Genomic DNA, 16,520 nt, shown 5'->3' with positions numbered 1-16,520 from the left:
AACTTTTGTTAAATCAATCTGTGATAATGCCATTTTACTTAAATTTGGGAATGATCTTTGAATTACAGCATTTTAGCTCTCTAAATATTAATTGGAATGAGTAAGATACTTCAAATGAATCATAGTAATATGTATTCAGGCAACAGGATAAGGAAACCAATTCCTGTTTTTTATACATGTCTTACAGTCTATATGTATATATTTTAAACTTTATTTTTTGAGAGAGAGTGCATGAGCAGAAGAGAGGGGTGGAGAGAGAGAGAGAGAGAGAGAGAGAGAGAGAGAGAAAGAGAGAAAGAAAGAATCTTAAGGAGGCTCCACCCCGGTGTGGAGTCTGATGTGGGGCTTGATCTCATGATAGTGCGATCATGACCTGAGCCAAAATCAAAAGTCAGACACTTAACCAACTGAGCCATCCAGGTATCCTGGTCAATATATTTTTTAAATCCTGCAATTCAGTTAAAAAGAGAAATAAAGACCTCAACAGAGTGTTTAACCAGCGTACTAGTCCCCCAGTTTTCTGGCCTAATATAGAAGATGATGGAAGCTTTTTATTCACATTTAATAAAGTATTTGGTAGAAGGCCATAAGTCTATTTTCAGAGAAGATTTGGGATTTTCCCCTATGATGTAGGAGAGGAATTCATCAAAATGAAAACTTCTTTGTCCAAGGGAGTGAAAATCTTTGGTAAAATTTCACAAAATTTACTCTTAAGTAAGAAAGTAACATGGTGGTAAGTAAAGATTTAGGATTAGAAAATGTGGGTAGTTACATAGGACTTTCCAGCAACAGGTCTTGGAAAGCATTTTAGGTATTTCCTAGAGATTTTGGCCTCTGTAAGTGCTATTTTGTGTTTCTCTGTGGGACTTTTGATATTTAAAATCCTATACTTGCCGATATTATACAAACTACTGGGTTTGCTAGTGGGAGAATAGTCTTAGAATCTTACTATGCCTTGATTGTGAGCAATCACATTTTCATTACATAAGTATGAGGAGGATTGACCTAAAGTAACTTTTATTCTGGTTGGTCCATTCATCAGTTTCTAAAATGTTGAAAATGAGGAATTTTTTTTTTTTAAATAACACTATTTATAAAAAAAAGAAACTGAATCCACAGATTGAAAGTAGGAAGAGAAACCCTAGTAACCTACCAAAGCCGTTCTGCTAGCAGTCCAGCTTGAGTCATTTGGGATTTGGGGGTTTTTACAGATTTACTCATATACACCAGAGTTAAGACAATGGGGCTGTTGCTTTCATAATGCGAGGTAATGTATCCTGTGAGTTCTTTCACTAATAAATCACTACAAAGATTACTGAAAATATCCTTCCCTTTAAACTGCAGGAAATTCAAGAGTTACTCATATTGCCCTAAGTGGAACTGAAAATGCTTCTTCATAAAAGAAAAGTTACTCAAAACCAATTAGTTCCAGAGAAGTTCAAAAACGCTTAGTCTGTAAAGATAGTTTGTCTACAAATGTCTTTGCAGAATGAATGAATATGGACTTATCTGTAAGTTTTATTCTGTGTCTAATCTTAATATGGAATGTTGTATTTGAGGAAATAAATATATATATATATTTTTTTCAGGTGGACTATATGGATGAAAATGAAGAGTATTTTCAGCGTCAAGCTTCTCATCGACAATCTCGAAGGAGATTTAGAAAAATCAACCAGAAAGGTGAAAGACAAACAATTATCGACACTGTGGATCCTTATCCTGTGGGCAAACCACCTTTGCCTCGAGGCTATCATACGGTAAGTTATTAAAATATAATATTTTTATTTATCTTTAGTTTTTTTGTTTGGAATTTTGTGAAAAGACATTTGCATTTTCTACTTTAGAGGAATAATTCCTTTCTGTGATATACCTATCCAAAGTGTAGGTTTTGCTAGGAACACATAGAGTATGAAGAGTTTTAAAGAGCATTGAAATAAGATATCAAAAGATATTGGTTAGTTAGCCTTTTTACTTATTAAAACGTCCTCTGAGGTTAGCTTTGTGATCAGCTATACAGTTGTAACTGGAATATTTTAAGTTCTTACCTTCATCTAAAATTTTACCCCCGCTCCCAGCCCCAATAACTGGTATCAGACTTATTTTTTTTTTAAGGTAGATATATAAAAATTAAATGTTATTTTCATAGCTTTGCATACCACTGTGAGAATATTTCATGAGATTTTTTTGTTTTTAATATGATGAAGTGAAAGCATAATTTGAAGGGATGCTTTTAAAAATCCCAGTGTAAAGATGGTCTCAAGTACTTCTGATAGTTTCAAAGATCATTTTAAATGCTGCAGCCCACTTGATCGTCATTTATTTCATAATTATTCGAGAAGCTATTTTTATGTTTGAGGAAACCAAGGCACAGATAATGAGTGATTGTGTAAGACCCCAGTATATTCAGTTTTAAAACTTTATGTTTCTTATTCCTTTCTTTCTGCTTAACTACTCTATGCTTCTTTCCCCTGATGGCCAATCCAAAATAGTTGAGAAGATATTTTAAGATTTCTATTTTCAAAAAGAAAGTAACATGAGTTCTTACATATGTCATAATAAAGTCAAAAATGGTTTGTCTGTAGATATAATAACATTACATGGTAGTCATTATATGTGAAATTTTAAAATAAAAATGTAACATAAAAATAGATAATTGACAACTGTTTTGCATTTCTCATTTGTTTTGTTTACTTGCACTTTTTTTCTCTTTGCAAAGAAGTATAAGTACAAAATACATGGGGAAATAAATATAGACTTAAAATTATATACTTAATTTTTAGTAACTTTTAGTGATAGGATATACTTTATACCTGCACTTCATATGTTTTATTTCTGAGAGCTCTTTGTGTGTGGATTTTTAAGCAGTTTTGACCACCAGCTACTCGCCTACTCTTCTCACTACCCATGCACTATTTTAATTTAACATGAATTTTATAGTTGAATCATTTCATTGAGCTCGTGTGGAAAGGGTAGCTTTTTGCACATCATAAAGAGAGCTTTGTTTGTCCTTTGGAGAGATTTGGTGTTAAAAAAAAAACCCATGAAAGGTTTTTTTGTTACCATTGTCTGTAAAAGAAGGTAGTATTTTTAGTGTTGATACAGGATCATGGAAGAAGGAAATTTGGATTAAAAATAGTTGTACATATTAATAGTTCCATATATTATAATATTTTAGTCTAGTACTAATATTGTTAATATTCTTTCTGCTTTGGAATTATTTTTCCAAATGAGATTCCATACTAAGATAGTGGGAGTGTGAATTACTTAAAATCTATTGTTAACGCTGATTGGTTTAATTTTATAGTCCTATTTTCACACTTGAGTTGGGGGGATCATTTTATAACTGCTATTCTCTTTTATTTCCGTGTGTTCCCCCTTTATGGAATACTTCACTCAGTTTCCCTGCACGACTTCCCTTTTTTGATCTGTTGTATAAAAATGTGTGGGGCTTTTTATTATTACAAGATTACTTTTTTTTTTAATTTAATGGCTTTAAAAAAATACCATACCTGGTCAACAGATACTTTTATGAGGGCAAAGTCAGTACTATGACGAAAGTTTAACTTGATTACTAATGGATCATGTGCTAGCTTACTAATATGTGATATGTTGGTATTAATTTTACTAAATGAGTTCAGATTGGCAACAACATGGTCATAATGGAAAATATTGGATACTTATTTTGTGTGCAAGTTGTGTTTTAATTATATATATATAATATTTATATTTTCATCTCAATACTTGATTTTAACCTATGAAAACAACAAAATCTGGTGTGTATATATGGTGCTACAGGATAAAAAGAATGAAATGAAAGTTATTATTCTTCATTAGCCATAAGTCATATTTACTTATTCTTAACAGAAATATTTCTTTTTGAAAGAATCCTAGTATTGTGGGACTGTGGGTGAAAAGTTTATTTAGAAGATGCATGATCATACTTCACAGGTGATTTTAAATGATTTCAAATGCATTTCCAGTTGCATGGCTAAAAAACATGGAGAACATTATACATATAGCCGATTCTGTATGGTCATACTTAACCTATATTTTAACATTATCTTCGTTTTGGCAGATGTACTATAGCATGTCTGATAATGTTCATCTTTTCCTTTCCTCCTTTATGGCACTCATTTCATTTTGGCTCAAAGGAATGCACTAAATCTCAGGTATTGTAATTTGTGTGTGGTCTCCTAATACTAACCCAAGTTTATTTGTGAGTTTGCATTGTAACTAATGAGTTTATAACATTGATGTGTTTGGCTTGGTCTTGTTCTTTTGTATTTTGCCCCGATTTAGTAAAATCTCTTAAAATCTCTTAAAACGAAAGTGTCACTGGTTTAGGTGATGGTACAGGCCGCTTTATTTGTACAGATGTAGGGATGAACTGTCCATCGTAGGTCCACTTAAGTGCCACCTAATTACTTTTAAGAACGAGTGGAAACAGTGTTCTTAACTAACACGATTTTCAAGGAAAGAAATGAAGAGAGAAAGACAGGTATGGGAACTCCATTAGCAACTTACCTTTATATTTTAAGTGATGTAGGTGGAAACTTTAAATTTCAGGAATCCCAATGTAAGAGTGTTGTGGGAGACCACTGGTAAAATTTTAGTCAAACAGAATAAAGGCTTAGTCAAAAAGGAAATGAGAATTTAAAATGGCTTGTGTTTTCTTATTTGCACTTTATATTTAACCAGATTTCATGCTTTATTTCATTCTATATTTTAATCAAGAGGCCTATATTAATATCTTTGCTCATTTCTTTCACGCCGGCACATGACTAATTTATGATTCTTAGTGTTACTGTTTTGAAATTGTGGGTCAGATTGGGGGTTATCAGAGAATTTGGAGTCAAGGAAGAAAAACTGATTTACCTCTGGACACTAATTGGTTAAAGAACTAGTAAAATTTTACAATTGTGTTTTCTTACTGCACAGGAAAAAGATCATGAATAATTTAATTCACATTAGAAGAAGTCTACTGTCAATATAATATCTTTGGCTATTACAGTAACCTTGCCTGAAAGCATGAAATATTTGTATAGGTTTTCAAATTAAAATGAGGCAGTAACTTTATGTTCTGTGCAAGAGAATACATATTAAAATGCCACAGGTGTCATGACTGCTGTATGGTACTTTAGAAGCACTGCTAAATTTTAAATGATGTGGTAAATCTTAAACATTTTCATTGTTTTTAAATTTAATAAAATTTTGATCTAATTATATAAATTTTTTAAATTGCGCCAGCGTTTTGAGCTTTTGTCTGGCAAAAGTGTACTTTAAAATCTAGAACTTTAATATTTCAAAAGATGCATCAGTAAATAATCTTTCTCTTTTTTAATATGAGAATAAGCATTTTAAAATTCAGTGAGAAGGGAATATTGGAGATGGCTTTCATTAGAATTTTCTTACATTTCGATGAGTTGAGGTTGAGGCTATATTTAAGATTGCCAGAAAATAAGATGTGGTATGAATTTTCAGTCTTAGAATGGATAAAATAATAGGCAGGGTGTAGATAAGGTTCTTGGCAGAGGCTAGAAGATTTAGGGTCAGCCTCTTCAGAGACTTTGGTCAAGTTTGTTTTGTCTTTCGGTTCAGAACACAGTAGAGGAAAAAAGCTTTGTTTATTTTACCCATAATTACAGGCCCTGCCTGTCTACATTTACAGGTAATTGATTCTAAGAGTTTGTGATTTATTTATTCGAGAAGATATTTAAGGGGAGGACTTAACCTACCTGACTGGCGTGTTGGGGAGACTGGTACATACCTGTTCTGCCCTCTGTTTCTTTTATCTTAATGAAAAGAGAGCTATGCCGCCTTCTTAGTTTAGAAAGATTAAAAATTGTACAGAGAGAGTAGACTGAAGATTGAAGAAAACTTGTCCTCTACACCATGGGGGTTACGTCTAGCAACAGACATTTCAGCCTCGGACGGCTGAAAGAACTAAGATGCTCTCTGTGCTTTGCAGTTCTGATTGACTTTCCACTCCCACTCCTACTTACCCCAAAAAGAATGGGTCTGTTTTCTACAAATTTGAAATGGGAGGATAATATAAAACATATTCATAAAGTTTCAATCAATGCAAGATTTTTGAAACAATGGAAACCTGTTGATCATATAAAAAGATACCTCCCCACACATTTTATTAGTAGTCCTTGTCTACAATATGAATATACACTTCAGAGCACTGTTTAGTAATTATGTATTAAATTTTTCAGTAGATTAGGCTTAGTTTAAGATTCTTGGTACAGATGTATAGAGGTAATAAAAAATACTGCATAAAATTATTAAGTTAATATAAGTTTAATACCATGTAACATTACAACATAATGGGAATAATTTTTTTGTTACAGTGTAAATATAATATCTATAAAATGGCACCAGTTGTAATAAGATTGATTCATGCATGAGGCTTATGGAAATGAGTCCCATTTTTTTTTATAAAGTTATTCTTTATAACAATATAAGACAATTTCTATTTCTTATAATGGTTATGTAATCATTCCTAGGTTACATCTTCTATATCTCTGAAGTAGGTTTTTTTTAAGGGATAGATTTAAGTTAGTATCATTTTCAATTAAGGACTTCTTGGTAAGTTTGGTTAGTTTCAAAAATGGTTAGATATTGAAACAAATGAAAAATTACGGTGTTTGTGCACATTTATGTGACAATAGTGTTTTTGACATGGGCTATTGTTCTTGCATTAGAAATAGTATTTTCACTCATGTTAATGATTTTGCTTTTTCACTTATTTATTTAATTTTTTACTGAGGTCGTCTTAGTTTAATCCAACATTTCCTACTTAATAGTAAGAGAATATATCTTCACTAATATATCAGTGACTTGTAGATTTACTAAATTTCCTAGAATATTAAGGTCTTAGGATTTTAACTTATAACAATCAGTTCACATCATATTATACCTGACTATAATTTATTCATATGACATCTAAAAAATCTACGCTTATATACAAAATATTCAAATATGGGGGAAATTTCTTAATTATTTCAACATTTTCATTCTTTAAATTCATTAGGCATTTCTTTGCTAAAGCCTTTGTCTTCAATAATATCATCAGTGCCTTTCTGTGCATTGTAATAGGATGGAGTTTCAGAAAATGTGTATATTTTCTTTCTTGTATCATAGAGAGGAAAGCTCAGTATTTTCATTTACATGTTTTTATTTAATGAATATTTGTTGTGTGCCCACCTTGTTTCAGTTTTGTGCCAGTCTCTAGGACTACATAGGTCTACAGGACAGACATATTTTGCTTCTTTTTAGTTTCATAGGTAATATAGACAAATAAATGGGCAACTAAAATACAGAGAATTCTTAGTATTGTGGAGGTACATAGACAGGGCACCTTGAAGAATCAGGCATGGTTTTTTGAACAGCCTTAATATCTTGGCTCAAAAGAAAATATTCTTTAATCCAGGAAAGCCCAATAGAAATGTGAAAGCTGAATTGGTAAAGAATGGAAAAGAGAGGGGTAGGGAAGAGTGTTAGACAGTAGTGATGTGTGTGTGTGTGTGTGTGTGTGTGTGTGTGTGTGTGCGCGCGCGCGCGCACACACAAACCTCTACAGATTGCTAGATCTTAGTTATTGTATGCATGTATGATGATTTATATTTGCATCAGAGTTTTAAAGTGTCAAAAATATTCTTTGCTTTTTGAACCTATTATCAGCAGGCTTACTGATTCCTCTTCACCTAGATCATGTTGCAATTTAAAATCCTGCAGAAAGCTCCCTGTGGAAAGGTCTTTGAACAATAGGTGGACGTAACAATTCTGTGCCATATGTGCTGCAATTTCTAGCAAAATGCAGTGTGTTAAAACTGCTGCAGTGGTCTCAGTTTCCTTGCTTTGGGGGGACTGTTTCCCTTTCTTGCAGTTACAATCAGGTATTTATGTTCATTTAATTTATACAGATTGGGAAATTATACTATAGAGTGTGTATAGAAATGGAAATGTAAATCAGGAAATAGTTTAAAACAAGAAATGATTTCTCTTGTGCTATTAACAGCATGCATTGCAAATTCATGCAAGGCAGTTGAGAATAGTGTGCAGTGTGCTGTTTACCCAAGTTTCAGCTTCTGTTAGAGGATGTCTATTTTTATATATTACATCATCTCTGCTGCAGAACTCCCGTGTCCACTGGGATTTACTGTTCTTTCATTCCATTTTGAAAGAAAGCTTGTGTTGATGTCATAATTGGACCCATCTTTTGGTTGCACTTGGAAATTGAAAGTAATAAGGGTGTTGTGCAGCAAATCATGCAATATTTCAAGCAATTTATTTGTCAGATCATTGCTACTTTGTCCTGCCTCTAATTGTGAACACTGGTGGCTTTCTGTACTTGTATATGTTTTAAATATACTTGGCTAAAATTTAGCTTTTAGTCTCAACTGCAAAGATCCTGTTCATCTTAGACTGTTTCATTTCTTATGTGCTTTTTTTTTTTTTTCCATGAGATTTTGTAGTGCTACATGCTGATTTGAAAAATGTCTCTTTTCTTTGGAGAAATCTACTTTGATATTCAGACCTATTTCCTACCTGTGCTGAATTGATCTTTTTACAATTAAGTTATCAGTAAGTTGTCTGTTTCACTGTTTGAAATATCGGGTGACTAGAAATGTTCTCTTTTGATTTTGAATCCAGTGTTAAAACATTATTAACTTGAAATGCCTTTCTATTGGGCAGAAGATATTGTTGACCTCTGGAAGAGGTTTGTATTCAGTGTATAGATGTAAGGTTTAAGTCCCTTGTGAAAGGAAATATTTAATTATATTAAATGAGTTAAAATGCCTACTATGTTATACGTATTTGTGTATGTAAAATCTCCCCCTATTCTCTCAAAAATTTAGTAATGATCCAGATCTCAATAGTAAACCATTTTTCCCTTTGCTAAAAAAAAGAAAAAAAATTGATTAGGAGCAAACTTACACTTTTAAAAAATAACAGCTTTACTGAGTTATATAATTCATACACCATACATTTTACCTGTTTAAAGTGCATAATTCAATGTTTTTTCTTTTTTTAAGTAAAAAACACATAACATTACATGTATTATCGTAACCATTTTTTTGATATTCTTTTTTTTTTTAATATGAAATTTATTGTCAAATTGGTTTCCATACAACACCCAGTGCTCATCCCAACAGGTGCCCTCCTCAGTGCCCTTCAACCACTTTCCCCTCCCCCCACCCATCAACCCTCAGATTGTTCTTAGTTTTTAAGAATCTTTTATGGTTTGGCTCCCTCCCTCCCTGTTTGTTTGTTTTTTTTCCTTCCCCTCCCCCATGGTCTTCTGTTAAGTTTCTCAGGATCCATTTTTAAATGTATAGTTCAGTAGTGTTAAGAATATCAATAGTAAACTTTTGACTGACTTGAACATACCCAGTTCACATTGTACTTAGTATCCTTTGTGGTTTAAATTACACACAAGCTGAAAAATAACTAAGAAACTTTGGAAAAAAATAATTATACGATCTATTCGGGGGAAAAAGCTTTATTGAGTAATTGTTTGTATTAGAGCAATGTCTTATGGACTTAGTATGGGATCAAGCAATCCTTTATTTTTTCTGGTCTTCCTTTCTCTCTTTCAAGTGAAACATAGGTGATAGTTGTATGTAATACGGAATTTGGAATTGCTAGCATAGTGAAGAAATGATGTGACAGTCGAGTGAGGCAGTCTGAAATATGAATTACTTCTTGGGATAACTGATTGGCAGGCTAATTCAGAAGAGACAGTTTTGAGGATGAAAAAGAAAATACTCAAATTGTCTTGATTTTTACTTAGATTGAGGATAATAATGATAATTGGTCGCTTGTGGTTTTGGTACAATCCAGACGGCATTTGCAAATGTTTGAAAATAAAGTTAAAATCTCAAAATAAGGGGCGTCTGGGTGGCTCAGTTGGTTGAGCAGCCGACTTTGGCTCAGGTCATGATCTTACGGTTCACGAGTTCGAGTCCCACATCGGGCTCTGTGCTGACAGCTCAGAGCCTGGAGCGTGCTTTGGATTCTGTGTCTCCCCTCCTCTCTGCCCCTCCCCTGCTCACACTCTGTCTCTCTCGCTCTCTCTCAAAAATAAATAAACATGAAAGAAAATTTTTAAAAACTCTTAAGTTGTAACATTTTCCTTTCACTAATTATTATCATACTTCTACTTTCTATCCATTTCTTTATATAATTTTTAAACTGAACCTTTAACAAACTGAATCATTAGAAATTTTGGAATACTCAGGAAAGTTTTTAGAAAAACAAGATCGTTTTGCTATTTGTTAATTTGTAAAATAAGCATATCTCCAACTAATTAGGATGTAGAGAATACTTCGGCATCACTGATAATCTCAATAATATTGATGCACTCGACAGTGAGCATTATTGATGAGCACTTGAGAGCTTCAGTCTTTTTGTCTCCTTGGTATGGACATTTTCCTAACTTTAATTAGACTGGAAGATTATGAGCAGCTAACCATTCTTCAAGTGGATTAAGGTCTTAGAAGGTTCAGCTGAAGTGGTATTTCATGTAAACACGGGGTTTTGTCTTAAAAGAATCTATGGATGGTTGGTAACTGTGGAATCTTTAAAAGAGCAAAAGTGCTGATTATTTTCTAATTCATCTTTTAGAGCTGTAGTTGTCAAAGTTTTGTATCTCAGGACTCTTTTACACTCTTAAAACTTTTTGAGAGCTGCAGCAAGCTTTTGTTTATATGAGTTATTCATGTCATTTTTTGTCATATTAGAAGTTGAAACTGAGAAATGTAGAAGTATTTATTAATTTTAAAATAATAAATGTATTATACATTATATAAGTTTTTTTTTAGTGAAAAACATATTTTACAAAACAAAACATTTATAAGAAGAGTAGTGTTGTTTTATACTTTTCCAGCTATGTTTAATATTTTGGCTGATATGAGATAGCTGGATTCTCATATCTACTTCTGTTGATATGCTCTTCTGGTTCAAGTACATAAAGTATATGAAGAAAATCTGGTCTCACACAGGTAGTTGGAAAAGGCAGGGGTATTTTAACAGCTTTTTCAAATAATCTAATTGATACAGTTCACCAAAATTTGACACATGGTAGTTTCTTAAAAATTTAGTTGCAATAAAGAATATAAAACTGTGTTGGTGAACTGATTCTCTTTTATTTAAACCCATTGGTCTTACTTACCCATAGATCTTTTTACTTATGTATGATTTTGTAACATTATGCATTGGTCACTAAATTAGGCTGTCATCCAAATTTTGGCATGTTACACAGTATCAAAAAAAAAATCACATTTGTTAATATCACTACCAGTCTCATTTAAGAAGCCTTACTGATGGGGAAGCTGTCAAGCTTATGGTGTTAGATGTAAATTTTTCAAAAGTTTAATTTTTACTTGAAAGCTAAAATTTTGTCATTGGCAAACACAGTACTATCAGCTGTTTTCCTTGAAGTGACAAGCTCAGTTTGTTCATTTTCAAGAAAATATCTGCCACATACGCAATTCTAAATAACTGTAGTTTGTCCATTGCTTATTCTTCAAAATAAAAAGTTTTCCCAAGTCCAGGGGTCCTTCTGAACAGAGTCCTTTGTGACTGCATAGGTCCCACACCTTTGAAGCTGACCCTAACCTTGTTTCTTTCCTGTATGATTTTCATCACTACTTCCTTTTCCTCCTTGCTGCTCAGTTCTCTTATAGATACTGAAAGAAAATGGTAAGATCGCAAGCTAATTTTGGGTAGAATCAGAAGAATTTTAAAATATTTTACATTAAATAATTGTGTTTTAAATATATTAATTGTATTGGATGGTTACTAACAATCCATTTTGATAGTGATTTTAAAAATAGACATTTTTACTTAATTTATTTAGCATTTCTCATTTAGAGCTTTTTTCCCTTTAGGAATTTTATCTAACACCCACCCAAATCCCCCCCCCCCCAAGAAAAAAGCTACTAACACCCGTTCCCTATTAAGATAATTATAAGCCATTATGTGGAATTACAAAATATTTAAAATTTTTATGTCGTTTTGTATGGTAATGAAAATATAGTCATTATAACTGTGAAATATCTGTTAGATAACATTTAAAAATGGAGTTTTGATCTTAGGTCAACCAGTAAGACTAGTTTTAGGTTTCCTCCCCCATACCCTCAAAAAAATAAAAGATCACCATGGGTAGTTTTTAACAACATCCTGTGGGTGATTAATAGTTAATGTTCAGGATAATCTAATCCAATTTATTGCAAATTATTTCAGTTTGATTGTACGAAATAAACAAATAACCTAGTAATGTATTTAAAGTGTTTTTCTTCTCAAAATTCCAGCTCTTTCTACTGTTTTCCTAGATTTGAATTCTTTTCTTTTTGTTACCCTCTACTTTGAATCCCTACTGTCTTTCTCTCTCTTTTTTTAACGGGCTCATTTTGTTTTGTTTTGTGTCCAAATAAAGATGCTGCTTTCAGTCTTTTCCATCCACTTGTTTTGCTTATGTTAAGACATTAGTGGCTAGTTTCCTTTGTCATCACAAAGTGTGATTTACTACTGATTGTGCTCAGAGGTTCAATGTAATTCAACAATCAACTGCTAAAACAAATTATCTGAAAGGGTAGAGCTGCCTTTGGAAAGGGACGGAAAAATGCCCCTCTTTGCTCCACAAATTTAAAATGGTGGGCCGGTTTCTCTTGATGAAAGCTGAAATGGCCACATGAATATTCTGTAGGGTTAGTGGTTACTATAGACTCAGGTATCCTTTCTTACATAGAGAAATGTCTCCTTTTAAATCATTGTCTTGAGGTGCCTGGGTGGCTCAATAGACTGAGCGTCCAACTTCAGCACAGGTCATGATCTTGAGGTCCATGGGTTCGAGCCCCGCGTTGGGTTCTGTGCTGACAGCTCAGAGTCTGAAGCCAGCTTCGGATTCTGTGTCTCCCCCTCTCTCTCTGGCCTTCCCCCACTTGCGTGCTGTCTCTCTCAAAAATTTAACATTAAAAAAATTAAAAATTTTTTGAAAATAGTTGTTTTATTTTCTTCCCCACTTATTTCTTATAAAATAGAAGCCATCAAGAAAAATAGGTTTTGTTAAACATTTGTTCTAAGACAGTCTTTTAGTGAGCATTTCATATAATGAACAATACATTTTCCTTAGGTCTACCACACTGTTGAACTGTCCAGGATGATTTCTAAAGTTCATCCCTCATTTCTTGTTTCCTGTCTTAACCCACTTGGTGTTGCGGGTCCAGCGTAGAATGAATGAGTGAATGCCTTATCTGTTTAGTATTTAATTATAGATTTATGATTATGTGTTAATACTATGAACTGCTACTTTATGGCACAACCAGGAGACATAGTCTCCAATGGATATGATCCATGTTGCCAGTTCCAACAATTGTAATAGTCTGATGTATATAATTAAGTGTTCTAGTCTTATTCTTTTAAAATATCAGCATGGTAGTAAATGAAAATTTCAAATTGTAACTAAAATATGAATAGCTAAAATAGTCCGTGTTTTTAGAGCTTTTAAGAAGAGGGAACAATTAGATATGTGGTTTGGGCTTTGTTATTCATTTATTTATGAGGAGGATTAAATATTGTCATCTAGAGTTCATGTGGTCATATAGCATAGGCTGACTTCTTTTTCAAGAGAACACTTAAAAAATTTCTGTGGCATCTAAAATATTTTCTATATTGAGACAATCTTCTATATTTAATTATCTTCCAGGCAGATTTACCTTGAAGTATTTCCTGTCTGGAATATATTTAATAACAACAGAAGGGCAGTCACAATTCTATTCCTGATAGTGAAGTACATTGATTAATGCTTTCGTTTATAAGCATAGTCATTTTCTTTTAGAATAAAGATTATTCAACCATTATGAAAACTTATACATTTTGGTATTTATTTAAAGACACTAGATTTTGAAAATGATAGTATGTTTGTTAAAAATTAAATTCCTGGGCGCATAGGTGGCTCCTTCGGTTGAGCGTCTGACTCTTGATTTCAGTTCAGGTCGTGATCTCGCGGTCTTGAGATGGATCTCTGTGTCAGGCTCTGCGCTGAGTGTGGATCCTTCTTTTTTTTTTTTTTTTTTTTTATTTATTTTTGGGACAGAGAGAGACAGAGCATGAACGGGGGAGGGGCAGAGAGAGAGGGAGACACAGAATCGGAAACAGGCTCCAGGCTCCGAGCCATCAGCCCAGAGCCCGACGCGGGGCTCGAACTCACGGACCGCGAGATCGTGACCTGGCTGAAGTCGGACGCTTAACCGACTGCGCCACCCAGGCGCCCCAGTGTGGATCCTTCTTGAGATTCTCTCTCTCCCACTCTCTCTCTGCTCCTCATCCCCCAAATAACTAAATAAACGTAAACAAATTAAATTTCTGAAGAGAAAATAAAGTCTTTAAAACAGATTGTATCTTGTATCTCGTACGCCGTATTACTCCTGCGGCACACTCTGTGGTGCTCAGCAGCATCTTGGTTGTGTGTTGGTGTCTTTGGATCAAACTCACAGAATTGACATTGCTGAATACTTGTAGGAGCAGAACTGTAGATCTACCTACATTAACAGTTCTACACAAGGATATCTTTAGAAGGATGTTAATCCAAGCCATCTATGCAATATTATATATTATACACTATATATTATACAGCATTAACTGTTGAATTGCCCAAACCTTGAGTGCAACTGACTTTTTAGAATATCTTGGAAGGAATAAAATTTTGCCCTTATTGGATCCTTATGCTGTATACCAGTTGGCTCGGTAATATATCTCATATATTTTGTCAATAAACCTTGTAGTCCTAAACACTTAGGTGATGGTATCTCCACTGGAAGGAGATAAGCATGCTAAGGGCAAAGAGGTTAACTTACATGTTCAATGTTCATGGTACTCAGAGTCAAACCTAGACATGGGACTTTTCCATTCCTGATATAAAAACTTATTTATTTTAAAAAATGAATTTAACATATATTGCTTTTATGTTATTTGAGTTTTAAATTTGATCTGAAAGAGATATGTATCAAATAATTTAACCATTTTAGATGCCTGATTGAAATACCCTTAAAAGACATGGCTACAGCATAGAATGTCTAGTGTGAAAAATAATTACTAAATTATATTGGCAGAGATGGTAGGCTTTGGCTGATTCATCAGTATTTTTGCTGCAAATAAGTTTTTCATTTTCAAACCATGTCATATCAAGAAAGCACAGCATTTTTTACCTATCTTTAACTTTCCTAATTTCATTCCAATACAGAAATGGGTTTTAACTGTTAAGTAGTACCATTTCATAACAAAGATGACTATGTAATTAATTAGTGTATTTTAAAAGTTAGGTTCACTAATGTTATGAGTAACAAAAGCTAAATCTTGCTGAGAGATTTTTTCGTAAATACGACTTTTTTTTTTTTTTAAGTAGGCTCCATGCCTAGCATGGAGCCCATTGTGGGGCTTGAACTCACAATCCTGAGATTGAGACCTAAGCTGAGATCAAGAGTTGGATGTTTAACTGACTGAGCCATCCAGGCACCCAGTATGACTTTAATGGATCAAAACAACTTACAGTTGTCTGAAAGTACTCATGGTTTTTAGAGATGAAAAAATAAAGTCTCAAATTATTTGCTTCTGCACCAGAGAATATTGGAAGTGTTTTGGTAATATTTAAGAATATTAAAAAACATATATTAAGTAATTTCAAGGGATTTAAAAAACATCTATAAAACTGATTATCTAGTTATATGCAATTTTTAATCAAATTATTGCTAACATTAAGAAAATTATCTTTAACCTTCTTCTAAATTTGGCAACTTTTAATTTATGAACTAAGGATGTTAAGAAAACCTCTAATCTATTGTCTAATTAGCACTGTAATTGTTAAAAAGTAAGGGCATTTTAATATTTCCCCTCTGACTGCCAAAATAAGGAAGATAGAAATTTCAGAATAAAGGAATAGTCACTGCCAGGAAATCTTCTTATAAGATAGATTTATTTCCATTCAATGGCTCTCTCTTTTTCTGTTGTTCTATTATCATATCACCCCTTTTATCCCCATTTTGCTACCAAGCCAATGTTTGGTAATGGCCATGTTAGATAAGATAACCGTAGGACCTTGGAAGGATTTTAAGGACCTCCCAATCAAAACCCTTAACAATTTATTTTTCACTATAGAATCACTGAATTTAGCCTTTGCTATAAGTTTTTTTTTTTAATTTTTTAGCATTTATTTTATTTTTGGGAGAGAGAGCATGAGCGGGGGGAGGGGGCGGGGAGAGAGAGAGAGTCTGAGAGAGAGAGAGAGAGAGAGAGAATGAAGGAATGAATGAATGAATCTGAAACAGGCTCCAGGCTCTGAGCTGTCAGCACACAGCCTGATGTGGGGCTCGAACTTGGGAACAGTGAGATCATGACCCGAGCTGAAGTTGGACGCTTAATCAACTGAGTCACCCAGGTGCCCCCCCAAATTTTAATTACAGTTAGCCCTTGTATTTGCAAGATAGTCCTTACATAATGTGTCAAAATTATATCCT

General features: G+C 33.4%; 1 protein-coding gene across 11 annotated transcripts in view; it reads left to right on the top strand.

The window, feature by feature from the left end:
• Positions 1-16,520, top strand: part of RAPGEF2 (Rap guanine nucleotide exchange factor 2) — a 247,548-nt gene that overhangs the window by 128,245 nt on the left and 102,783 nt on the right. For 7 of the 11 annotated variants that reach the window (XM_043566382.1, XM_043566356.1, XM_043566389.1 and 4 more), the window contains 2 exons: positions 1,590-1,757; positions 4,152-4,169. In XM_043566382.1, coding sequence (XP_043422317.1) covers positions 1,590-1,757; positions 4,152-4,169 — 186 coding nt within the window. The remainder of the gene's footprint in view (positions 1-1,589; positions 1,758-4,151; positions 4,170-16,520) is intronic. The other 4 variants (XM_043566367.1, XM_043566399.1, XM_043566348.1 and 1 more) reach the window with 1 other exon arrangement.

Source organism: Prionailurus bengalensis, chromosome B1, assembly GCF_016509475.1.
Source record: "Prionailurus bengalensis isolate Pbe53 chromosome B1, Fcat_Pben_1.1_paternal_pri, whole genome shotgun sequence".
Classification (NCBI taxonomy): Eukaryota; Metazoa; Chordata; class Mammalia; order Carnivora; family Felidae; genus Prionailurus; species Prionailurus bengalensis.
The sequence above is the reverse complement of the archived record's forward strand: the minus strand, read 5'-3'. Positions and strand labels throughout refer to the sequence as shown.